Source organism: Clupea harengus, chromosome 19, assembly GCF_900700415.2.
Source record: "Clupea harengus chromosome 19, Ch_v2.0.2, whole genome shotgun sequence".
NCBI lineage: Eukaryota > Metazoa > Chordata > Actinopteri > Clupeiformes > Clupeidae > Clupea > Clupea harengus.
In genome coordinates this window covers 16,893,523-16,919,353 of record NC_045170.1, presented here as the reverse complement: position 1 = coordinate 16,919,353, position 25,831 = coordinate 16,893,523, and the positions used below count along the sequence as shown (strand labels likewise).

Sequence of the window (25,831 nt, the reverse complement as noted above, 5' to 3'; positions counted from 1 at the left end):
TGCCAGACCTTCCAGAAAGTCAGGTAAAACGGATAAGAGGGTTGTTGTTTTTTTTATATTTTTTGTTGCGACCATCTGGCGGGAATCATCTGTATACCCGTCGCTAGCGTCCCTCTCGTCTGTTGCGCCTCGATTTGCATCACAAATATGATGCTATTTTGGCGAATGGCAGCGAATGACGTTGCTAGCAAACCATTTGGGTGTTTCCCTCTCGTCTTTCCCTCGCGCGCCTGCCACTCAGAAGCACCCTTTTTTGCCCCCCCTCCCCTCTCCTCTCCTCTCCTCTGCTCTCCAGCGATGTGCTACTTGTGTGCACGTACTCATGGTTTATTTATTCTCCTCCTCATCAACAATTTAATTGAGAAACAGGAGGGAAGAGGTTGGGAGAAAGAGGGGGAAAAAAGTCAGAGCATTCAACGTGACTGGATCAGACAACTCTAAGTCACGATTGCCTCAGTGTTTGTAGCGCAATGCATTTTCCAGAAAATGTGTGAGAGAGAGAGAGAGAGAGAGAGAGAGAAAGATACCTCCAAATACTATATGAGAATGAGATCACATCCTGGTGTTACACAACTGTCACTGTAGCCATCTTAAGTGCATGCAGTCTAAATTACCCACATTTGTTTCCACCTGCTCAAGGTCAGCGATGCTGGGCTGTGGCAGGCCATTCCCGGTCAGGAGACTCATTTCACTTCACAGACTTATTCAGTGAAAACAAGAGAACTGCCATATTTGTTTGGAAAGACTGAACTGATATCAGAATTGTTTGGATGTTGTGTGCCAGAGCAGGCTTAAAATAAGGAGATTTGATATTCTTATGGCTGGGGCATCAACGTTGGGGATAAAGTTATGTGTGTGTGGGGGCGTGTTTGTGTGTATGTGTGTGGGTGTGTGTCTGTGTGTGTGGGTGCGTCTGTGTGCATGCATGTGTGTGTGTGCATGCATGTGTGTGTATGTGTGTGTGTGTGTGTGTGTGTTCTACTGTATGCAAATGACCGGCTAAGCGCACAGTAAATACAGTTCAGGCAGTGTAATCCTCCTCATCTACCCTGAAGGAAAGAGGAGAGAGAGAGAGAGAGAGAGAGAAGGAGAGGGAGAGAGAGTGAAAGGGCAAGTGCACGCAGAGAAGGGCTGGGAGAGTGTGAGGGAATAATAATGGTTTCCTCAGTTCAGCATCTGCTCATTAATCTTTCATATAGATGGATCTGTCAGCGGCTGGAACACAGCGAGATTTCAGGTTACGCTATCAAATCTCCATTTATAAATAGAGAGAGTACTATGAAGAGAGAAAGAAAGAGAAAGAGAGAGAAAGAGAGAGACACAGAGAGCGAGAGGGAGATGGAGTGGTAGCACAATCATTTGTCATGCTTTGAGAATTCTGTGATCATTTTCTTTTTTACATCCGTTCATGAGTGACTGTTCTGTATTCACAGATAACCATCGTCTGATGATCTGATGAAGAAGAGAAAAAAAGTCACAAAATGATTTTGATGAACTGAAAGGGCCGCATACTTAAAACTGTGAAGTATCAGACTACTAAGACTAGAAAGAAGAAGAAAAAAAACAGAGAGAAATGTAATTAAGAGTTCTTTGGTCTTATTCTGATTTTTTCTGCTCTTTTTGAAATACAAGAGTGTGTGGAAAGTGACAGTTGCCAACTTCGCTATGAGGGACCTTTGTTCCTGTGTCTCCTCTCTGCAGTGTATGTCCCAAAAGTATTTTGGGAATGTGGAACAGGTTGAACCCGTGTTTTAGGGCCAGTGTGTACTTTGAGGTCAGTGTTTGTGCTGAGACCAATGTGTGTACAAGGACCTTGGTGTGTGGGGGTACTTGAAAGGTTGAAAGGGTTGAGAAAAGGTAGAAGTCACACTATGAGGTGTGGCTATTCAATAATGAGACTAACTCTGTAATTCAGTTCTAATAAAGAATCTCGTTATACTCGGATAACTCGTAAATACTCGTAATAACAGCCCCACCTCGTATGTGTCAAGATAGTTTGTCGTGCGCTTGTGAGCGGTGCATATGTCGTTTTAAAGCCAGTCATACTCTGACTCCGTCTGTTTTGCTTCCATCACATGACTTAGATAACACGTCATAGCATTCGTTTTCAGCATTTTTTCATTGATTCCATATTCCCCATGGGATATGCAAAATATCAGTCGTGGTGGCAGAATATATAATTAGATCTTGAATTATTTATCAGGACTGCGGATCTCATATCAAAATTAACAATTCTACCGTTAGGAGGTTTGCGGAGAGCGAGACTTATATATGTACGTATACAGTATATATATATTATAGAATATACCAGCTGACTTGAATATGCTATTTTCTAGTCCTTCCCTTGGCTGTCATTGACCGGAGATGACTGCTGAGAGAGCCTACCCTGTGTTTCTCGGTTTTAAATGAGGCCTCATTTCCACTTCAGGAGTCTCAAGGTGCCTCTGTCGGATCGCTTCCCCGTTGGGGGAGAACGTCGGGGGCTCCCCGGGCACGGATCATTTAAAAAGCAGCCGCAGTAATCACATGCAAATCCTTGGCCCAGGCGAGGGAGGAGGAGGAGGAGGAGGAGGACGAGGCGCAGCAGCGGAGGCAAAGGCCATCTATGCCTCTGGCAGATCGATGGCCTAATGAAATGAACGTGGAACGCCGGTAACTCGTCTCAGAACACGGAACGACGACAGGGGAGGCGTGATATGATTGTCACCTTCTACAGTAGCAAAATGGAATTGGAATGGGATTGAAGTGTGTGTGTGTGTGTGTGGGGGGGATCATAGTGCATAGACATGAGCTGGAGGACAGCAAAGTCACATGATCAATAACCATAGCTGTAGACCAGGGCAACTGCCCGGCACCCCCCTGCATCACCCCCCTTATTTTTGTTACTTAATGTTTTAAACAACATGGAGGTGTAGTAATATTTTTAGTGGCGGTCTAGGTGACTTGTCCTGCAGTTGTATTGTGTTGTTCTGATTTGTCACACTACATTGGAATTTTAACGGCATCTATTTCCAATGTAGCATTTGGCATATATAACCATCTGGCTGAGTTATTTCAAGAAGCGTGGCTTAAAGAAACTGTGATAATAAAATTGATGGGTATGCAATATATTTCACCAGCATTTATGATGGTTTAGGATCAAACTCAGGAGTTTGGCGCCCTTAGCATCTACCAAGTTGAGCTAGCAGAACACGAAAGGTCAGAAAGTGAACTACCAAGGAGGGTACATAAAAGGTTTTTTTTTATTAGTATGCTCACTCAATTATTTATTTATTTATTTATCTCATTGAGCTAATCCCTGGCCCAAGCCCCTGTGATGGCATTAACAAGAAGAGAGAAAGACAGGGGGGCAGGGAGCCCATCAATGTCCAATCGATCGTAAGCCACCATCTTGATGCTTCAGTGAATGAAAGAAAGAAATCTGCCAGCCATGGTAGGCACAGCTTGAAAAGGTTAGAGCTCCACTCAGTCAAGTTTTTGCACACAACACCCAAGTGGGTTGGCAGCAGTGGACCGCTCAATTACTGTAATAACGACAGGCCTGGCATTCCACTCTTTCTCTCTTTTATCTCTTTCTCCTTCTATCTCAGTCTTTCTTTCTTTCCTCTATTCTCTCACACTATCATATCCCTCCCCCCCCCCTTTTTTTCAATCTGTGCTTCCAACTGTCCATACCAATATTTGGAGAGAGAGAAAGAGAGAGAGACAGAGAGAGAGAAAAAGAGCGGGTGAGAAAGAAAAAAGAAGATGAGATGGTGAGAGGGATAAAGAGGATTGAAGACAGGTGGTCATATGAGTGACAGAATGAGAGAGATGGAGGAAGGGACGGTGGGGGCTGAGTGAGAGACCACGACTGAAACACAGATGAGACGAGGCAAAGCAAATATCTGCACAAATGTTATTGCGTGGGTGTGTTTGTGTGTATATGTGTGTGTCTGAGAGAGGGAGAGAGAGAGAGAGAAAGAGAGAGACTGAGAATAAGAGTGCAAGAAAGAGGAGGATAGAGGGAGTGTCTGATAGAAGGGAAGAGTTATAGGGCTGCCTCGGCGGGTGGTGAAGAAGAGTGATGACGGGGGGACGTTTAGCAAGGACACCCCTCATAAACACACAGCCCATCAGCACTCTCGCCTGTCACTCACTCACACACACACACACACACACGCACACACACACACACACACACACACACACACACACACACACACACACACACACACACACACACACACACACACACACACACACACACACACACACACACAGCTGCTCTGTCTGCAACATGGATGTGTGACCATAGAAACACCTTTACCGTGACACCCGACAACAATGATAACAGTGTTGAATTGGTGAGACACACAATGGAGATCATCTCGTGGCCCAGTTGCTATGGATTTCTGTAAATGTTGTGAAAATGCCTTTCGTTTGTGAAAATGATCCTTCTCTCATTTTTAGGAGACTGTGGTGTAGTGTTTCAGAATCTTTTGAGTCAAGGGATGCACTGAAACCTAAGAGAATATTGGTAACACTTCACTTCAACCTAGCATTGACGAAGCATTATAAACACATTTATAAAAGGTTATGAAGTGTTCATAATGCCTCATAATGATTATTTAAAAATAAAGCATTATAGTGTTATAGTATCAGCCCTTACAGCTTGAGGTATCAGAATGCATAAAAATAAGCTTCTTTTACCTCTTGATAATGGCAGAGATGACACCGTTGCCCATGTTAAATGCTATTTATTCACCAAATGCTCTTTACGGAGCCATATATAACTCCATACAAGCTTTCATAAGAATAGTTGTGTAGTTGTGTAGGGCTTTTACTATAACATCATAACTTAACAACAACGTCATAATAATTCTATTTATAAATAGTTTTGTAGACATATTTCAGTTGCTATAATGCATTATGAACATTTATAAATGTGTTTATAATGCTTTATGAATAATGAGTTTAAGTAAAGTGTTACCAGCATATTTATTTACAGTGGCATAGTGTTGAGCCGGTGCACTGATAGTATAGGCTGCTCCACACAAAGTTCCACACAAAGACCATGCGACACTCTTGATCTCAAAATAGTTCATATCAGATCTTTTTCAAAGAGTACTCTGATAATGTGAATCATTTATTTCAGATTCTGTCTATGTGACCTAACCTTTCTCTCATTATTCACTGTAAGGTATTGACAAAGCTAATTGATTTCTGTGTACTGCAAAGCCTTGGAATAGGACACAAAGGCATTGCACAAGCCTTTGAAATGCGAGAGCCCCATCTCCCACTACAGATTTATATGTACTTAGACCATACATGGACAAGTGTGCAGTCATACAGCTAAAAACACTTACATGCATTTAATGTATACAATACTTTTAGTCAACACCCGTATTCACATACAGGCAAATGCAAATAAAAAAATCCTCCCATGCATTCACACACACATACATATATCCATACACAAAGGCAGGAAAAAAAGAACAAAGAAGAAGCTAGACATACACTTGTGTGAAGTCAAATCCCTTTCCCAATACACACTTACACACACACACACACACACACTCACACATACACACATGCACACACACACAAACAAAACAAGTTGGGAGAGATAAAAAAAGATTCTTCATCCGCATATTTCTGGCTGTCGAGCCTCCGCCCAACCTGCAGAGTAGATCACTGTAATTGGGGTTAAATGGCCTCGTCTGTATTGTCTGTATTCCCCTCTTGTTTGCTCAAAGCTTCCTCCTTCCAGATGGGGGATGGTTGGTGGTGGTGTTGGGAGGGTGGTGGCATGCTGACCTGAACCCAGTCAGGGATGCCACCCTCCCTGGGCACTCTCTGCTTTTTGTAGCGAGAACAGGCACAATGGCAGGAGGTCTGGTTTTGCACACAGGATCTGTGGTTGATGTCAACGCTAGCTTGGCATGTCGGGGGCTCCAGATTGTGTGGAACTCTGTGGGATGCTGCTGAGACTCTCCGCTCTCCCTCTTCAATACAGCCAACTAATGGGGAGCCGAGCAGACAGACTGTGTGTGTGTGTGTGTGTGTGTGTGTGTGTGTGTGTGTGTGTGTGTGTGTGTGTTTGTGTGTATCTGAGAGAGAGGGGGGAGGGAGATAGAGCTAGAAAGAAGCTTGTAAAGAAGAAAGAGAAAGAGAGAAAAGGAAAGAAACAAAAAAAGGAAGAGGGGGAGACAGAGCGGACGACCTCTTTAATCTTTTGCCCTCATCATTACCAGAGATGCCAGCCTGCTGGCGGTTATTACTGTTCTCAGACCAGTCGACAGCCAATCCTCTCCCTTTTTCTCCACCATACGTCCCTGCACAGCACCGACAGGCACATCACCTCAGAGGCTGCCTTCCTATTTTCTGTTTCACTGAGGTCGTGTAGCACCAAACTGGATGTTATTTAACAGCAAACCTGTGTGGGCAATGGATGTTTTTGCTTAAGATTTTTGGATGTGTGTGCATGTGCTTGAATGTGGCTCTATATTCACAGGTGTGTGTGTGTGTGTGTGTGTGTGTGTGTGTGTGTGTGTGTGTGTGTGTGTGTGTTGTGTTAATATACCAAGAGCATTTCAAATACATTTCCTCTAAATCTCGAACCTCCCTAAAATATATCTAGGAACACACCCACACACACACACACACGATAGAGACATTACCATGACTTTCACAGCCTCATGACTTCCACAACCTCAGGTGCCTGACCCTGTCGCTGCGACTACACCAGCCTGGGAAGAAGCTCTCCATTGGCCAGCCCCTGGAGCCCTGGAGGCCTCTCTCTCCCATCCCTCTCGGCCCTGTTGTCTCTACCCGGGACTTCCCCAGCTTTAATGAGCTCCTTCCTGCCGGTCTGGCTGGTGCTCCTCCTCCCCGGCGTCGCGTCAAGCTGGGGTCCCATGCTGGGCGCCAAATGCCTCTGCTGAATATTGAATAAGGCCGCAGTGTGTTAACGGTGTACGGCGTACGCCTGGATGGCATCCGATGACGGTGGCGAACTGGGCTAATACACATGCACGAACAAAGATGTTCACGCCTAGGAGAGCATTTGCCTACACCAGAATGCGCACACACACACACACACACACACACATACAGACACAGCTGCTGTGTTATACTCTCACACTAACACACACTGTGCAAACACACATACATTTAACACACACACTCACACACAAAAACATACATAGACACAAATGCTTTGTAGCACATTCACACTAGCACACACTAAGCACATGCACAGATGTACAATGCATACCCACATTTAATTGCACACATGACAAGGTATCATTATAAGCATTATCTCTTCAGGCTGGTGAGATGCAGTATGAGACTCTGGTTATGGTACCAGTGAGACTCACTGTTATGAGTCAGTGGAGAGGCAGAAACCCGAACTAACCTGAAGGCTCTGTGCAATGCCAGTTAGATGACTCATTCGTAGGTGAGCTTAAGGAAGGCGGCCTCTAGCAGCTTGCAGTTTGCTTAGGAAAATGTCGACTGATTAAACCATTGCCCCCTGGGAATTTAACCCTCTAATCCTGATAACCATTCATCACAGCCTGACCTTAGGCTGAACGTGTCTAATCATTGTGTTTAGGTGTGTTTTAGAATCGATATCGATAACGCACAAAAACCTTCATAGCTCCCTTGGTGCGAAGCTGGTAGACATTTTCACTTGTCAGTCAGAATAACGCTTCCGTTTGTTTCCCCTGCTGATTTTGTTATTGATGCATTTCTCCTGTGGAGGCCATTTTGTATTCTCATAATGTAGCACATAACACTGCGGGGGCCCTCCCCCAATCTCTTGGCTCGTGTTGTGGATTGCTTACAGGCCGTTACACATCAGGTGGTAGGGGCCCGCTCCTGCCTGGAAAATTTGTTTGGTCAGCCTCTTGGTGGGTTTAATAATGTGTCAGGACTTTTTGTTGATGTTGTTGCCGTAGCATCAGGTATTAAAGGGAGCAGACATGTAAAGAGAGGAAATCAATCAGGAAGTATTTAGAAACAGCGTGGCATTATGGATGGGTCTCCAATGGATAGGTCGGAGACACTGATTTGGCTGAAGGTCGCACACAGGACCCAAAGGACCTCCCTGATGACTGCCTGCTCGTAATTCATCTCCTGCCCAATTGGGTTGTAGAGAACACTTCTGTTCAATGCTTGTCTCGTGGGATACCACCAGAGCTAACATTTAATTTTGTGACAGCCAAAAGATAGATGGCTTCCTCCCTGGGTCCATAGATCAATTTTATCTGAACAAAACTACACCTCAGTTGTCTGCAGCAATGCAGTGCAAAGAAAACCCATCCTCTGTCAGATCTTAGATGTGACTTGTGATTGCATGCATAATGAAAACCTGTGTCCAGGGTTATGCACAGTATCCGTTAGCATCAGCATTCATATAGGGTTTTTGCAGTAATATCCATACACAGTGGAAAGTGCAGACTGCATAAAGAGCCAAAATGGAGGAGGAGATGAGAGCTAGAAACAATGTGAGGCAGCTGGCTGTGGTCCGGGAGCTGGACCAGGGAATCAGTGTTTGGCCTCTCAACAACGTCCAACTCCAGTGAACTGTTTGCTCTTTATTAGTGAATGATTGGCTGTGCTGTGGAGAGATGGGGAGAAGTGTTGTCAATATTTCTTTCGGGGGAGGGCTCAGTCAAAACTGGAGCCGGCTGCAGAGCCTTAATGAGAATGAAATGCTGTTTATTGACTCCTGCCGGCGAGAATCACTGTGCTCGAGTGTCAGGAGAGGCCGCACCACTTCAGCCCAGTCAGTTAAGTTACGCCCAGAGAATGCACAATGTTCTCTCACGCCACTGCTCCCTCCTCCCTTTCTCTACCTCCTTAGCTCTCTCCTTCTTCTTCATTTTACCTTACATTTCTTTACACCTTTTTCATTAGCATTAGATGCCAAGATCACAATACCTAAATTTCCCTCGGGATTAATAAAGTATCCATCTATCTATCTATCTGTCTATCTATCAATACTCTCTGTATCACCTCCTCTTTCTATCACCCTTATTGTCCTCTCCTTTGTCTTTCTTTGTTCACCCTTTCATTATATATCCCCTCTACTACTATCTGTTCTGTCTGCTGGGTGGTGTTGGGGTTGGGGTGGGGTGGGGAGGGGGGGTAAAGAAAGGAAAAAGCATTGTTTTAATGCCAGTCCACAAATAACATCTGGAAACAAGCTAAAGCGCTGTCCATGGTGCTGAACTATTCTCACTCTCCCTTGCTCCTTTGACCTCACATTTCCTTACAACCTTCCTGTAAGACGCTATAATTACAGTACTGTCTGTATCTACTACTCTATCCATCTCCCATCTCTCTCTTTTTCTCATTCACTTTCATCCATCATCTTGTCTATCTCTTCTGATTCTATTTGCCTTCTACTCTTTACTTTTTCTCCCTCCTCCTTTATATCAGTATTTTTCATATCACCTGTGGCCCCCTCTCTCTTACACACACACAGAGACTCGCACGCACGCACACAAACGAACAAACACACACACACACACATACACATACTCCTTTGTCTCGCTCTGCTTTCCTATCACTCATCCTGTAGCTCTACTCCTAAAGCCATCAGTTCTTTTCCTAGCACACACACACTCCCTCCTCCTCCTCCTTCTCTTCCTCCTCTCTCCTCTCTGTGTAATGGGAGCTCTCTGACCTTCCAGTCCCTGTGCTGGGGAGTGACAGGAGGCAGCGGCGTCTCGTCTCCGCAGTTTTAATTAACACGGGCACCGGGAGATTGATGGAAAGAAGAAACAGGTTGTCCGCCGCACCGCAACGCCCAACCCAGCCACCTGCATGGGGTGGCAATTAAAACCCGGCCGAACCACCGAGACACAATCAACAGGACCTGGGGGGTGAGGTGGGGTGGAGGGGGAGGGGGAGGACACTGGGGGCAGCCAGATATGGAAGGATGGGTAGAGCGTGTGTATGTGGGGGGGTAGGGATTAAAGGGAGGGAAGGTGCATCCCGCACACCTTCCTTACCCCCCAAGCACCACCTCCCTCATGAAGAATTCAGAGCACACCTGCCGCCCCCCTTTAAGTGTGTGTATGCGTGTATGTGTGTGTGTGTGTGTGTGTGTGTGTGTGTGTGTGTGTGTGTGTCTTTGTGTGTGTGTCTGTGTCCATGTCCCCCTGGATAGCATTCGATCACATTTTAAGTATTCCACCACATATTGTATTGGGAATATATTAATTCCAATATTGCCTTTGAGAGAGCAGCTGCTGACCGGTTGCTTTGGGAGTCATCAAAGGTCTGCTTTTTGAATGGAGACATTATTGTGGTGATTTTGCTTGATGTGTGAGGGGAGATGGGGGCTCTCTCCTCCCACCCCCTGCGGAGTGAAGAGTTTGTGATGCTGTTCACACCTTTGGTGTGTGTTTGACAGAGAGAGAAAGAGAGAGAGTGAGTGAGAGAGAGAGAGATTTCCCCCTGTAGCCTTTTGTGGCTAAGGTGTGGAGCACTGGCCATGGTGGTTCTCTTGTAAATGATGGGTGGCTTCAAAAAATCTGAGAGAAGCTCAGAAGTGATCAGATCAGGCATTCTCCTTTTCTTCCATTTTGCTCTTTATCTCTCCCCTTCTCACCCTCTGCCCCTCCATTATACTCTCTCTCTCACACACACACACATACACACACACACACACACACACACACACACACACACACACACACACACACACACACACACACACACACACACACACACACACACTCTCTCTTCCTGCAACCGTTGTGTTTAGAGAATGAATGTAGAGCATATCTGCCTTCTTCCCTGGGGCTGTTCACACCCTCTCCCCCATGTGAGGTGTGGTAGGCAGCCTCAGATTATGAACACACACACACACACCCACACACTCAGATACGCATGCATACATACACAAGCACACACACACATCCCTCTTCCACCCCTGTCTCGTGGGTGCCTTTGGATTTAGTAGTAGCAGCGAGATAAGGAAATTCACCTTAATTGACTGCACTAATCCGTATGTTTTGAACAACAGTGGACAGTGTGCAGAATGGGGTTGCTAGAGATGCCCATAGACCACAAGAGGATTGCTGCTTAGAGTAGACAAACCGACCTGCATGGCTCCTTAAGTTCATAGAGGAGATGACTTATGAGAGGTGGAAGCTGTATCCATATATAAACTATATAATATACTCTAATATACACTATATAGTATACTTCCTATAGAAGATATCTCTCTTTATCAAACACACTTTGAGTTTCTCTTTGAATTCCTATATATGTATTCAATGAGGGCATTAATGCATGAAATGATCCGCAATCAGACGGTTCCATCTCGGTTCCTGGAAGAGCTGAATGGTCTTGACTTATGCAGCGGAGATTACTGCAGTGGAGAGTGCGATAGAGCGGAGCAGCCTCTGATTCTCCCCGGTGAGCTTCCGTAAGCCCCCTCTCTTAGGGACAGCACCCGCCGCTCTTGGCCTCTATGATAACGATGAAATGGGAGATTTGATTGCTATCGGACTTCGGGCGGCGTCTTATCTCGCCGCGAACAGCAATTAACCCTCGGCAGATGGACATCAATAAGTCATTTCAAAGAGGCACGAAATCGTAAAATTAGATTTTCATATTGACGCAGTAACATTTCTCTTCCACTTGGGCCATGACAGTTTGAGACTGTTTAGTCTGTTTTTCTCGGTAGGGTGAAGAAATGTCTTCAGATATTCAAGTTGTCTGTCTCCGTGTTCGAGTGCTGAAATTGTTTCACATAATTCTAATTCGTGTTTGAAAGCTGTTGTAATAAACCTAATGTTTCTTTTTCAGACATGTCAGTCTATCTGCACGGCTCGTGCACAATGTTTGTCTTGAGCCTGTCTGAGTTGTTAGCGTAGTGAAACGGCTGGGTGAAAGTATTCGTGCTGCTGTTCTTTGCATGTTCGCTGGCTGTCAGATTTCACAAACACCAGCATGACCTTGTGATCGCAGGGAAAATTAATTAAACTGATTTTCTTCCTCCCCCCCTTTCTTTTGGTGGGACGATAATGAGCCTATGTGGCTTTTGTGGGTGTTGCATCAAAGAGGAATTAGTGTAAGAAAAAGATAGCAGTGTGTGTGTTTGTGTGTATATTGTTATGTACCAAGCTCATTACACAAAAGATATACTGGAAGGAAAGTAGGGCAGTAACTAAGACATGTGTGTATGTGTGCGTGAGACAAAACAAAACAAGACATAGCTCAGATGGTCTGGCACCTGATGGACGCCCAGAGAGATGGGTCTTACCTCTTTCCCACGGAACTTCAGCATGGCCTTCTACAGTGTCACCGTCAGCCTGGCCATGCACAGAAAGCCTGCATGGTTTTATTCCTTTCGGTTTTTATTCAGTTTGGTTTATTTGTCTTTTTTGGCATTTTTTCACTTTTTTCCATAAATTACTGGTCTGGTGCTTCCAACTCCCGGTATCCTGTGTGGTTTATGCAAACGCATTGGCCTGTGAGTCACTTCTCCCGGTGTGGCTACAGCCCGCCAGCTGCACATGTAAGTCTGCAGCAGGTGTCAGTAATTAATTAAACAAAGAAATAAACAACATATAAATGCATGTAAATGTACTTGTCTCTGTATGTACGTGGATGTAACGCTATGTGTGTGTGTGTGTGTGTGTGTGTGTGTGTTGACATATTTTTTATGCATGTTTGAGTTTGGGAATGCGTGTCTGCCAGCAGAGATAAAGAGAGCATGCTAGTTAACAAACCGGAGCCTGAGAGAGTGAAGGCAAGTGAGCGAAAGAGGGAGAGACAGAGAGACAGAGAGAGATGGAGAGTGGAAGAGAAGACAGAGGGATGAAAGAAAGTGTAAAAGACAGTGCAGCAGAGTTGTGAAGAGGCTTTAATCATGAAATTAGCGGGAGTGTGTGTCAGGCGCAGACGGTTGTGACCAGGAGAAGGGAGCTAATGTTTACTTTTGGCAGGCTGGATTGGGCATGGCCAGGCTGGGCCAGGTTAGGCACTTGCTGCCCCAGGGCCGTGGCAGTCTGCCCGCACGGATTATAGACATCACAGCTGAGGCAGCGCTCTGTGCTGTGCTGGGGGATACATCAATACGGGTCCGGCTGTAACATGCACAAGTACTCACACACAGACACATGCACACACACACACACACACACACACACACACACACACACACGCAAATATAAGCGCATGCCAACACACACACACACACACGCACACACACACACACACACACACACACACTCACACACAAACACACACGCACCTATACACACATGCACAAAAGAATAAAAGAGAGCAGCATCGGTAGAACAGCATAAGAGTGGGTGGTTCTTGGTGTGTAAACTAGTTGTGTGATGTGTCACGTTATGGGTCATGTCCGGGTCAAATTACGCGAGTTACGCATGTGAGATCCACGAAATCCACGAGATCCATGTCAAAGACATGAGAGTTCAGTGTTCAGTGTAATTTAAGAATCCATGTTATCATTCCTTGGTGTCAGAAGTGGGCGCAATACCACATGAGTGAGAGCAGCCACCAGGGTCGTTTTTTGGTGGAGAGAGCGAACGTGAGAAGGGCCGTTTTTCAAAGTGTGACCTTCTAACACTCAGCCGGTCAGCTAGCCTCAAGCACCAGGGTGAGCACAGCAGGGAGAGGATCTAAGCATGGCAACGAGAGGGCACCTACAGCCCCACAGCCCAAACCCAACGTGCCACAGACCGCCGCTTTCACTACCAAACTGCTTAACTATGCAAAACCGCTGGAGTGGAAGAAATAGATAAGACATTTAATAAAGATTCCGACTGGCTAACAACCTTCATCTCTCGTCTGAAGCTAATCAAGTGAACACCCTCATCTTCTTTGTGGGAGACGAGTTGGATGACATTTTGCGAGGACAAAATCTAAACCATGCCCTGAGACAGAAAAACATCTCTGTTAAAGTGGCTTTTGATAAATATTTAGAAAGAAATGTATTAATGACAGGGTGATGTTTAACAAAGGAGTGCAGTTAGGAACTGAAACTGTGGATTCATTAATCACTGCTTTGTGAGCCCAAAACTGACTGTGCATAAACTCTGCAGAAAGCTGTGACTATAAGAAAGGTAATTGTAAGCAAGAGGCAGCAGTCAGGTTTAGGGATGGATGCTCAAAGTCTAAAGTCAGCAGCATCATAAAAGTTGATGCTGTAACTTAAAAAAAAAAAGAAAAAAGCACTGACACTGGGACTGAGGTGTCAGTCCCCTCCACCTACAAAAACATTAGAAACATTAGGCAGTGTGTGTTCACCGACTCTATTCGGTACAGGCGGCAGTCAAAGAAGAACAAAGCAGTCTGAATCTGGGTAGACCTCACTAAACTAAATTAAGCAGCGTGTAGAGAGGAATTAATTCTGCCCTCGGTGGAGCAGACAGACGTTAGCAGGAGGGATGTTAGCAGGAGCACGGGTGTTCAGCAAACTCAATGCCAATATGGGTTCCTGGCAGGTGCCACTGTTGGAGGAATCTGCTAAATACACTCCCTTCATTGCACCATTTGGGCGCTATTAGTGTAATAGGCTACCATTTGGGGCTACGGCTGCTCCCGAGCATTTTCCAGCACCGTGTGTCACTCATCCCGGTGGGACTCCCAGGGACAGTGTGACACGTTGATGATGTGCTCGAATGAGGCATGTCACAGGAAGAGCATGATGAAAGACTTCATTCTGTGCTGGCGAGAATCCAGAAGGCAGGCGTCACACTGAATCTGGAGAAAAAAAGTGTGAGCTTAACCGAACCGAGCTGAACTTTTTAGGTCACCGGATATCTGCCAGTGGTGTGAAACCCGACCCGGAGAAGACAAGCGCCGGGCTGGATATGAGTGAGCCGTCTGATGTTAGTGACCTGTGTAGCTTCTTTTTTTTTTTTTGTGATCAAATGTTTTTATTTTTTTATAACAATGAGTTTATACAGGGGGAGTAAAACAGCAAAACAGAACAACTAAAAACATACGTATAAAATAAAATGTGAATGGGAAGTCCATATAAGTGGCCAGAAAGACAAGGTGAAAAGAAAAGAAAAAACAACATGATAAAAATACACATACACCGGTATATGGAGGACAGAAAAGACACGACACACAGACATACATGACATATAGGACATAGGGACATGGGACAAATGGAAGGGACTTAACTCAAACATCTTTGGCTAGAGTAAGGAGGCTTAGGTTTACACCATTTCTTTCAAAGAAACAGCAATACTGTGCCATGCATCTATAGTTTTCTCTGAAGCACCATTAATTCGAGCTGTTGAGAGTTCCAGGTATATTACGTCCAAAAAGGAAAGGGACCATGACTTGATAGACATAGAGTGAGGTGGTTTCCAACGAGTTGCAATCATTTTCTTGGCTCCTGTGTAGCTTCTTGTGTGTGGTAACTTAGCTGAGGAAGTTTATTCCTCATTGAGCAGAGAAAGACAAGCCAGAGACAAACCTGCTGTCACAGAAAAATTACTTCTGTTGTTCTGGGGCAGTGCTCAGCATTTTAAGCTCGAAACAGAAACCAAACCTCTAGTGAGTCTGTCAGGGGTTCAGGCTCTGTTTGATCTACCTCCATAGTTCCAAAGGTTCCGTATGAGACTTGTGACGTACTCCTACACAACCCACCATGTTCCTAGTAAGACACTTGCACCTGTAAACAATAGCGACACAGCCAGAAGAATAGCTGAAAATCCAGTGGAAGACACAAATATCGTGTCTATGTGGATAGTATCATGAATAACTTACCTGCCAACGCCACCTTACCTTGCAGAACTCTGTGAACAGCTCAAAGCCAACAGCACCTGCTCACAAGTGATGACTATGTGCCAAACTGGAAGGCCAGATTACAGCACTTTGAGCAGAGTTCTCAGACTGCACTGGTGAGAGAGAGAGAGAGCTGTACTTACGGTGCAGGATGGACTCCGATGCAGAGGCCCCAGACTGATCATACCCTCAGCCATGTGAAGCGGTGACCTGGCAGAAGTGCACGAGGGACATCAGGGAGTAGTGACTTGTAGAGAATGTAGAAAACCTCAGTTTTCATCAAGCAGCTTTGCTCAGTTGGCAGAGGACTACGGATTTGAGCCAGTATCCCCTAAATATCCTCAAGGTATGGTGACACTGAGTGTAATGTCCAAAACAGTGAAAAATGTGCTCAAGCAAACAAAAGACCCTTTACCTGTCACTTCTTGCCTAAAGAGCCACACCTCTAGCCAATTGCTACAGCCTTGCAAAGGTGCTGGTGGGATGCAGATTTAGGTTGCTTTCCTCAGCGCTGCTTCCGGAGCTCCCCAAAAGAAGAGAGATAGACAGAAGAGAAAGGACACGAAAGCATGCCACAAAGCACGTGACCTGAGCCCACTCCCACCAGGAACAAGAGTGTGGATGGCCCGACGCAAAAGCAGAAAGGAGTGTTTCATTCCATGCCGCTCCAAGGTCTTATGGACCACATGGAGTAGGGCGTGGGAACAGGAAACGCCTCATAGCTATGCAAAAGAATGGACACAACACGACAACAGTCAGCCAGACAGGAGAACATTCTGAGTTTCCTCTGCAACAACACCCACCTCCGCAGCAGGCTCCTAAATATGGTCGTCATTTTGAGTTGTGTGGGTTTCCTGAGTTTAAGCACATGTAGGTTACAATATTTTGTCAATGATATCTTTTAGATATTTCAGACAAAGGGGGATGTTGTGTAAACTAGTTGTGCGATGAGTGACCTTAAGGGTCATGCCTGGGTCAAATGAGTTACGCACATGAGATACGTGAGATCGATGTAAAATGACATGACAGTTCAGTGTAACGTAAGAACTTTTAGTAATCCTTGTAGCTGTATTGTCATTCCTTCACCAACACACCAGTTGTCGTCTGCTATTCGAGGCCAAGAGCCTCAACAAATCCTGACTTATAGATCTACTGTTACATGAAGATCAGATATACTGTAACAGATACATCTGAATGGCTGTTCTAATGCAATGTAATGTACATGTTAGTAAGCATGATGCGGTCCCAGCATATAGGCTTCAGTATCACATTTCCAAAAGGCCATACACATGGCATTGCCACTGTTATCTTTGTCCATGCTTATCTCAACCAAGGACTGTATCAAGTTTACTTGTTTATCTCTGAAATGTACCTGGTGTCTTTTCAAATGGATTTTCCATTTGGTGGCTAAAGCATGAGTCATTGAGGAAATATTGCTTCAACAGTTCACAGCAATGGCTGGTATTTAAACCCGACTCGGCATGCTTACTGAGGCTGCAAATATTCTCCTTGCCATTTGGAAGACTTGAAAAGGAGAGACATCTTAGGAAAAGTCTTTAGAAAGTTGAGAGGACCCCCCCTCCCCCCTCTCGCCCTCCCCGTCCCCCAAGTTACGCGTCTAAGACTGAATTGAGGCAGAACCTGCTTGTTGTGCAGTATTTGAATTGAGTATGGAAGGTGTGTGTGTGTTGCTGTGTGAGTGTGTTCACAAAGTTCTCCACAATTAATATCTGAGGTTCAGCAAAAACAAATTTGGGTGTGAAAGAAAATCAATTTAATTTCCTGCCGGAGGGGAACGAACAGAATGCTTCCTAATCCCCAGCCTGGCCAACATTTCTAAATTGAGGGCACTTGGTGTGTGTGTGTGTGTGTGTGTGTGTTGGGGGGGGGGGTGCCGAGGTAATTAGGGCTTCACAAAAAAAGGAGCAGAACCAGCCATCCCTCTGCCCCGTTTACGCCTGCTGTTGTTGTCCCGGTGACCGGTGCCAGTCAAACGGGGTGGCTGTCAGCACCTCGAGCGCTCGCAGCTAGCCACACCCCAGGGGTACTCTTTGGAGGTGCGAGCTAGAGATGTGTGAGTGTGTTGATTTGTACACACCCACAGAGTGGACTGGCAGAGTCAAAGTGTGAAGCACACACACACACACACACAAACACTCACATACACAGATACATGCACACACACACACACACATGAGGTTGATTCAAACAGCACAAATCCACGTTAGCGAAAAGTAACCTGCTGTATCAAGTGATTTGACTGGAGAAGAAGATTCTCTCTGTTTACTTTTCTACAGGAAATCTGAAAGCAGTCAGTTGTGTTTGTGTGTTGGATGTGCTCAAGGATGGAGGTGTGAGTTTGTGTTTATATGAGTTGGATGATTGAACATTTGCGTGTGTGTGTATGTGTGTGTGTTTATCTCTTCATTTGGGCATGTGCTGGCGAGTGTATGCAGTGTGTAAAGGTTCGAATGTCATTGAGTGTGTGTCCACACCTGTGCCCCTTCAGCGTGGTGGAGCAGGTGCTACTGGCGTGTTACTGTGATATGAGGGTGCTACCACCGTAACACATGGCGTGTTTCAACAGAGTCGGATCAAATCAAACCCCTTCCTCTACACTCAGCTGCACACACACACACACACACACTTACTCATGGAAACAGCAATTTACACTCTTCTCTTTCTCTCTTTGTTCATCTTCAGCTGTCCTTTGCTGCCACTACACCTGTCCTGGCCGACAAGAAGAAGTACCCCAGCTTCTTCCGGACTGTTCCGTCGGACAACGCCGTGAACCCCGCCGTGGTCAAGTTCCTCAACATCTACAAATGGAGCCGCGTGGGCACCCTGACCCAGGACGTCCAGCGCTTCTCAGAGGTAAGACGTCCCAACAACAACACACACATACACACACACACACACACACACACACACACACACACACACACGTACACACTCCAGCCCCTTTCCACACACACACACACACACACACTCCTTAGAAACCCTCACATACTCAAACATCTGTCCACACACTCACATATCATCCTATTTTCCTGTTTTTCCACTTTCTGGAGTGCAGGACTGAGAAGCAGAGCCTAGCATGACTCAGGGCCTGCTGTACATGTGGAGCGGATTGATTTGACTTGTTTGCGGCGGGTTTAGCTTTAATTCCATTTGAACAGATGTACGCACAAAATAAGAGACAGCTTTTACAATGGATATGTTGTCGCTCTGATCTCATACCTCCGATCTCCCCCAAACACACACACACACACACATACACATGCACACACACAACACACACACACAAAACACAAACAGCCTCTACTCCATCCAATTTATTTATTCCAGCAATCCATCTGCTCTGTGATTTAAGTCCCTCTCTTTTGGGAGACGGTAATTTTTCCTCTACTTATTTGTTTTTCCCTCCTCCGTTCGAGGAAGTGTCTATCCCAGAAACCAGTAGCACAAATTCAGGGCTTAGAGACCCGTCCTGTTTGCTCTTCCCTAAGTGGATGCTGTGACGCCCGCCACACAGATGGCCGAGTGGACTAGGGGCTTTAACACGCTATCTCAGATTTATCTCAGAAGTTTGTCTTTAGTCACTCCAGGCCACAAACACAAGATTCCACGTCATGATATTGTGGACTGTATTGAGTCCTTTTTTTCTAAAGGTGTAGATCAATGCAGCCATGTTAAGATACGCCACCCATATATTTGGGTGGATATGGCATACATTACCCAGAATGCTGTAGGGTTCTCTCCACAGGCTTTTGAGCCAAGGGAGCGTCCAGCCGAAATGTGATACTCGGATGAGAATGGAGCACGATGGAGGCTACTCCTTCCGAGTGCCTGTGTGTGTTTGTGTGTATGTGTCTGTGTGTATGTGTGTGTGCGTGTGTGTGTGTGTCTGTGTGTATGTGTGTGTGCGTGTGTGTGTGTGTGTCCATTTGTGTAAACAGATAATGCGTGGGAAGTGCATAGAGAGAGAGTGGACAAAGGAAGTGTGCTAAGCTGGCCGGTAATGTGCTGATGGAGAGAGGGATTCGCAATAGAGGCCCTATCCCTGATTTTCACCTCTTTTTTTCCCACTTTTTTATCCTCTATCCTTACCGGTCATGAAAAGGGATATACTCTGTCGCACGTTTTAAGCCTCTGGCCAACGCTGTCTGCGCCAACAAACACCCCCCTCCCCTTCCTACCCCCCACACCCATAGAGCCCTCCTGTGTCCTGGACTGCATCACTTACTAAAACCTTTACCACTTCCAAGTGCTCTTCCTTCTGTTAGAGGGTCAAATGTGGTTCTGAATGTGGAGTGGTGGGGCTTTGGGTCACGCTCTAAGTGCCTCGGCACAGGGGAGTGGGTCAGCGTTTGTGACGATAGTTACCTTGATTTATTTGTCTTTATTGGTTTATTTATTGGGTTGCTCTGGTTTATTGCTTGTCTGGATTTCATAGTCTGGATGAGATGACATTGACAACGTGGATAAATACACCAGATCACATCCCTCTCTTGTGCACATGCATTAACAAGAGATGTCCAGGCCACACTCAAATGTATAGACATTTACATTCAAATCCACTGTAGATATTGATTCATTCTGTAGTGTTCCCATAGAATGAAGTGTCTATATTTGAATTTGTTCAAAAACCACAGAAAGTAAAACAACCATATTATTTGGAAAGCTAAATAAGCGTACTCTCCTCTCTGCAACCTGACATGCTTCCCTGGCTGCAGTAGCGGGGAGCAATGACATGAGGACATAGCAAAGCATACATGCTTCATGTGTGTGTGTGTGTGTGTGTGCGTGTGTGTGTGTGTGTGTGTGTGAGTGTGTGTGTGTGTGTTCATCACCCATCACTTGGGGGGGGGGGGGGGGGGGGGGGGGGGTTCTAGAAGGCTGAGAGTAGTGAGTGCTGTACAGTGAGGATAGATAAGAAGCCTCATTGTGAGACTCAGGGAGTTTAAATCCCTTTATCTCTCTCCGGTGCGACTGCCGTGTAGCGTAGGGAGACATGGAGTGAGAGTGAGAGAGAGTGAGAGAAAGAGAGAGAGAGAGAGAGAGAGAGAAAGAGAGAGAGAGAGAGAGAGGCAAAGATAGAGGAGGCAGAGAGGAAGTGGAGGAAAATAAATAAGAAAAAGAGAAGAGGCAAGGCACTGGATTTGCAAAAAGTGTGATATGGAATGGTAAGCTGGGGAATGTGCTTGTAGTTTAATTTTCAAGACTTGGTCTAGATTTAGGGCTAGGGTTGGATTGGAAAAGTTCTAGGATTGGTTGAGATTAGGTGCAGAAATTTCAATTTGTGATTTCAATTTTGACTTTAAACCATAAGATGTTGACAATCAGATGACTGAAGGCCTTAAGATGGAAGAAAGTATTTGCCCCACAGCCTGGCAACGAGCGGATTTTCCTCCGCCATCGACAGCACACACTATGCCATCATTGTCCGACATGCGGCATGTGCCTCTGTTGCGTAATCAGTGTGACAGCCTTTGTAATCAGAGCAGAAGGTGTCAGGCCCATCACAGCCACACAGAGCCAGAGTCAGAGCCAGAGCCAGAGCCTGTCATCAACCCAGGTGACATGGTGACAAGTCTGGGCTTATTTTTAGCCGCACAGAAGTGCATTAGTTACAGCACTAATGCGAGGGGAGGTTGGGATGTGTGTGTGTGTGTGTGTGTGTGTGTGTGTGTGTGTGAACGGGGGGTGTGTGTGTGTGTGGGGGGGGTGTGTGTGTCAGGTGTTTGGCTGATCAGGTGTTTGCTGTCAGTTGCTGCGGTTTGGTGACAGTCCGAGGTTGGCAGAGAAGAGACTGATGAATGACTGTGGTGTGTGCTCAGAGGCCAGCCACCCCTTACCAACCCCCCCCCCCCCCAACTACCACCAACAGCGACCCCCCCCCCTCATCTCTTGATGACGTCCCTCCTGATTCTCATAGACATTAATGAAATTAGAAACCACCAACACAGCTTTGCAACCAGACTAGTGTGTGCGTGTGCGTGTGCGTGTGCGTGTGCGTGTGCGTGTGCGTGTGCGTGTGCGTGTGCGTGTGCGTGTGCGTGTGCGTGTGCGTGTGCGTGTGCGTGTGCGTGTGTGTGTGTGTGTGCAGGTTAATGCTACATGTAGGCTCCACCAAGCAATAAATCATCAGTGCTCTCCACTCACGTTTTATGTGTAGTGCAGTACAAAAAAAGAATCCCATGGTTGTAAATTAGTCATGACCGCACGTGATAAATCAGTGCATTGCGCAGAGTAACCTATTTTATCAAGCCTTCTCCCATCTTAGTCCTTAGTCTGATTTCATGATGTCAGCACTGTAGAAGTTTATTCAGCGGCTCAGTGGAACATGGCATTTACATATGAACAGCGCTATTCAGCCGCTTGTCATCGGGGTGCCGGCAACACTTCCAATGCGGTATGAATATTTATCGCTTAGCATTAGCATTCACTTGGCCTCTGAGCACACAAAGATGGGGGAGGGGGAGGGGGGGTAGTTCTGCCTTTCAGGCTGATGTGAGAGCTAGCAAAAGAGATGTAGGCCAATATTCACTGATATACACACACAAACTCACACACATACACACAAACACATGGACACACGCACAACACACACAGCCACACACACACGCACACACACATAAACACCCACACTTACACACCCACCCACACACACCCACGCATACACACCCACGCACACAAACACAAACACACACTCCCGTACACACACAGAGAGACTCAAAGGAAAATACAGAAGTTTAGAGACCATCTTCCAATGCTTCTTAGCTTGAGTAAGCCGATTAGAGTGGCGCGCGGCTCACAATGAGCGCGAACCCTACAGTGGTCATAGCATTCAGCGCTCCCAAACCTCACTCGACTGACAAGGCACTTAGATGACTGAGCCCTACCACCACTTGAGGCACAAAGTGCTCACACACAGCAGTCTCCCCCAGCCACGGCCTCTGAAGAACCTCCATCTCCAGCCTCGCTGACCATTTCCACTTTAGTCATTTTTTGTTTGGGGGGGGGGGGGGGATCTTGTGTGTTCTTTGTGTTGGCGCAGCCGTTCTCACTAGGCTAATGTAGGGATAAACTTATATCATTTACGGAAAAAAATCAATCACACAGCTCACATCGGTTAGTGGTAGACCGGAAAGAGAGTCTTTATTTGCGTAGTTGCATTTACACTGAACATCACGTATCACGTATGACGTATGAAATCACATATGTTTAACACTTTGCATTCACTCTGGTACAGCTCGTGCTGCTGCTGCTGCAGCTGTCTTGTCAGTGCCCCTCGTGGGTATGTGTGCCTTCTCGGCAGACGGATAGAGTGGGTGCCAACAACCGAAAAAGAGGCCTCTCCTGAGAGTTTGTGGAGAGGCGGCGAGTGGGATGAAGGAGAGAGGGGTGAAGCTGCATGCCCTCTTGATTGATCCCCTCCTGATTGGGCTCTCCGGCAGTGGCGGCGCAGGAGAGGAGGAGGCAGAAGAAGCTTCTGCAGGAGCTAATTGCATTCCCCGGGGAGATGACCTCAGCAGAAAGCACCCGTCTGTTATTACTTAGAGGGGGCTCCCTTGCCTTACACGCGTACTCAGTGCTTAGTAATAACTGAGTAAAACGAGTGTTAGAGCGCGTGTGTGTGTGTGTGTGTGTGTGTGTGTGTGTGTGTGTGTGTGTGTGTGTGTCAGAGCAAGCACATGTGTGCGTGCGCTTGTGTATGTTAGACCCTGTGTATGTCTGCATACGTGTGTGTGTGCGTGTGTATGTTAGCCCATGTGTATGTGTGCATAGTATGTGTGTGTGTGTGTGTATGTGTGAGCACTAGCCGGTCCTGCAAGCACATGTCTTTGCACACATCTTACGCCCTCTCGCCATCTCCCGTACGCCATGCCTTGGTAGTGTTTATAGACACCTGCGCATGCAGCACGCCGTGTCGTGTGTCGCGCACACCAGCGGTGCATAACAGGACGCATTTCAGATGTAGTCATGCTGATATTCATTTGCCCGCAGCCAGTTCTCACAGTAACGTGTGTGTCAGTGTGGGTGAAACAGCTAAGGGGGAAGGAATCTGGAGCTGCAGAGTGTTTCATTGCAGAGGTCTGTGTGTTGTTGTATCACAATTGTGGCCAGTTTTTCTCCCCTAAAGTCTTGTTTTTTTTACAGCTGAGTTGGCAGCTCCACCACGGAGGAGGCTGGTACCTAATGACCTGGGCTTTTCCTGTGTATGTCATGCTGCTGTTTCTGTTGTCACGGACACACTCAGGAGATTCCCGTGGGGATAGAGAGGGCTCTGAATTCACACACTCAAACACACACACACACTCGCTCACTCTCTCTCTCTCTCTCTCTCTCTCTCTCTCTCTTATGCACACACACACACACACACACACACGCAAACAGGACTTTAGGTGAAATCCCTCTTCTTCTACAAATCCACATGGTATTAAGTCAAGGAGACGCTGAATGTTTGTCCTTCTAGGACGGCGTTACTTAGACGTACCAGCTGTCTGCTGCCTTTGAGAAACAGGAAGAAAAACACATTTCACTGCCTTGTCTGGAACATGGCTGGTTACTGTTGCCAAAGAGCCAAAGCAGGTATTATTGATCCAGTTTTCATCTGATCTTCTTATCCTACCTTTTTTTTTCGTCTTTGTTTTTTGTCCTCTACTGCAGAGGGACGTAATGTGGGATGCTTCGCTTTCTTTTTTTCAGTCCTCTACGCTGAAATCAGAGTTGCGTTGAGGTGGCAAAGAGAAGTGCTCTTGTGATTCTGAGGAGGAGTGTTATAAACGTGTTATAAACGTGTTTGTGCCAAATCAAATCGCAGGAATGTCGCATTGGGGAGTCCTCTGGGACTCACCCGCCTCGTGCGTCACGCATTGTTTTGTTATATCTGTTCCTTCAAGCTTGTTTTCTTCTTTTGCGTCTCTTTACACCTTAGGCGGACACCTGAAAGCCATTTCAGTGTGTCTTATGCAGTGAAAAGTAGGTTTGAATCAAATACCATCTTCCCTGTATCCAGAAATAGTGCAAATATGGTATGCGTGTGTAATGAAGCAATTTTTTTCCCTGTGTAAAAAGGCAGGGAAGTGAGGCGCTTAAAGAGGCAAGGTGACAGTGGTGTTTAATGTTGGGTTTAAATAGTGCTGTGCTGTGCTGTGCTGTGCTGTACTGTGCAGTGGGGTGTGTGTCTCTGTCACCACAGCTGCATGTGAATTAAGTGGGTCTTTAAAGCCTGGCACACACAGAGATATGCCAGATTATGAGTCCTTCAAGAATATATTCGTTATCCTCTGCCACGTATTTTCACACACACACACACACACACACACACACACACACACACACACACACACACACACATACACACACACATACACATACTGCCTTTGACTCTCAAAGTGCCAGACTAGTAATATACTTCCAAAGGTAATTTGCTGGCCGCATACAGGTCGACGCAAGTGTTTAAATACCACATAGCAACATTATCACCATGGAAATAGACAAAGGCACAGGGAAGTTTGTGTCGTGCAAGTCGACTGCATATGAACTGTGTTGGCACAGAATACACATTTGGTCTTCTCAGAGACTGGGCGCAGGTTTCAGAGCCAGTGTTTGTGGGCTTTTATGTGATTACTGAATCGTCAACATAGTCCCTGCATGAATGGCTTGAATGCCTGAACAATGAGCTTGTAGAAAAAAAGAAAAAAAACAGTAGAGTGCAGTCCACCCACCCCCCACCATCTCACCCCCCCACCATCTCAGTGAAGGCTCAGCAGTACCCCCCCACCCCCACCCCCACCCCACAAACACACACTTAAAGGGACTCAGAGGCTGTTAAATAATAAATAATAATAATTTATTTTATTTGTAATGCACCCTTCATTCAAAAGAATCTCAGAGTGCCAACATATTAAAAACTAACTATAATAATACAATAAAATAAAAATGAATTAACATAAGCATAATAGAAAACTTTTTAACATTTTAACATACGATTTAACACAAGGCCAGAAATGCCTTCCTGAATAAATATGTTTTTAGTGCAGCTTTA

The 25,831-nt window shown here is 45.9% G+C and overlaps 1 protein-coding gene across 1 annotated transcript in view; it reads left to right on the top strand.

Moving 5' to 3' along the window:
- Nucleotides 1–25,831, top strand: part of gabbr2 (gamma-aminobutyric acid (GABA) B receptor, 2) — a 185,382-nt gene that overhangs the window by 84,796 nt on the left and 74,755 nt on the right. Inside the window, exon 3 of the mRNA XM_012829526.3 lies at nucleotides 18,481–18,651. Within this exon, the coding sequence (XP_012684980.1) occupies nucleotides 18,481–18,651 (171 nt within the window). The remainder of the gene's footprint in view (nucleotides 1–18,480; nucleotides 18,652–25,831) is intronic.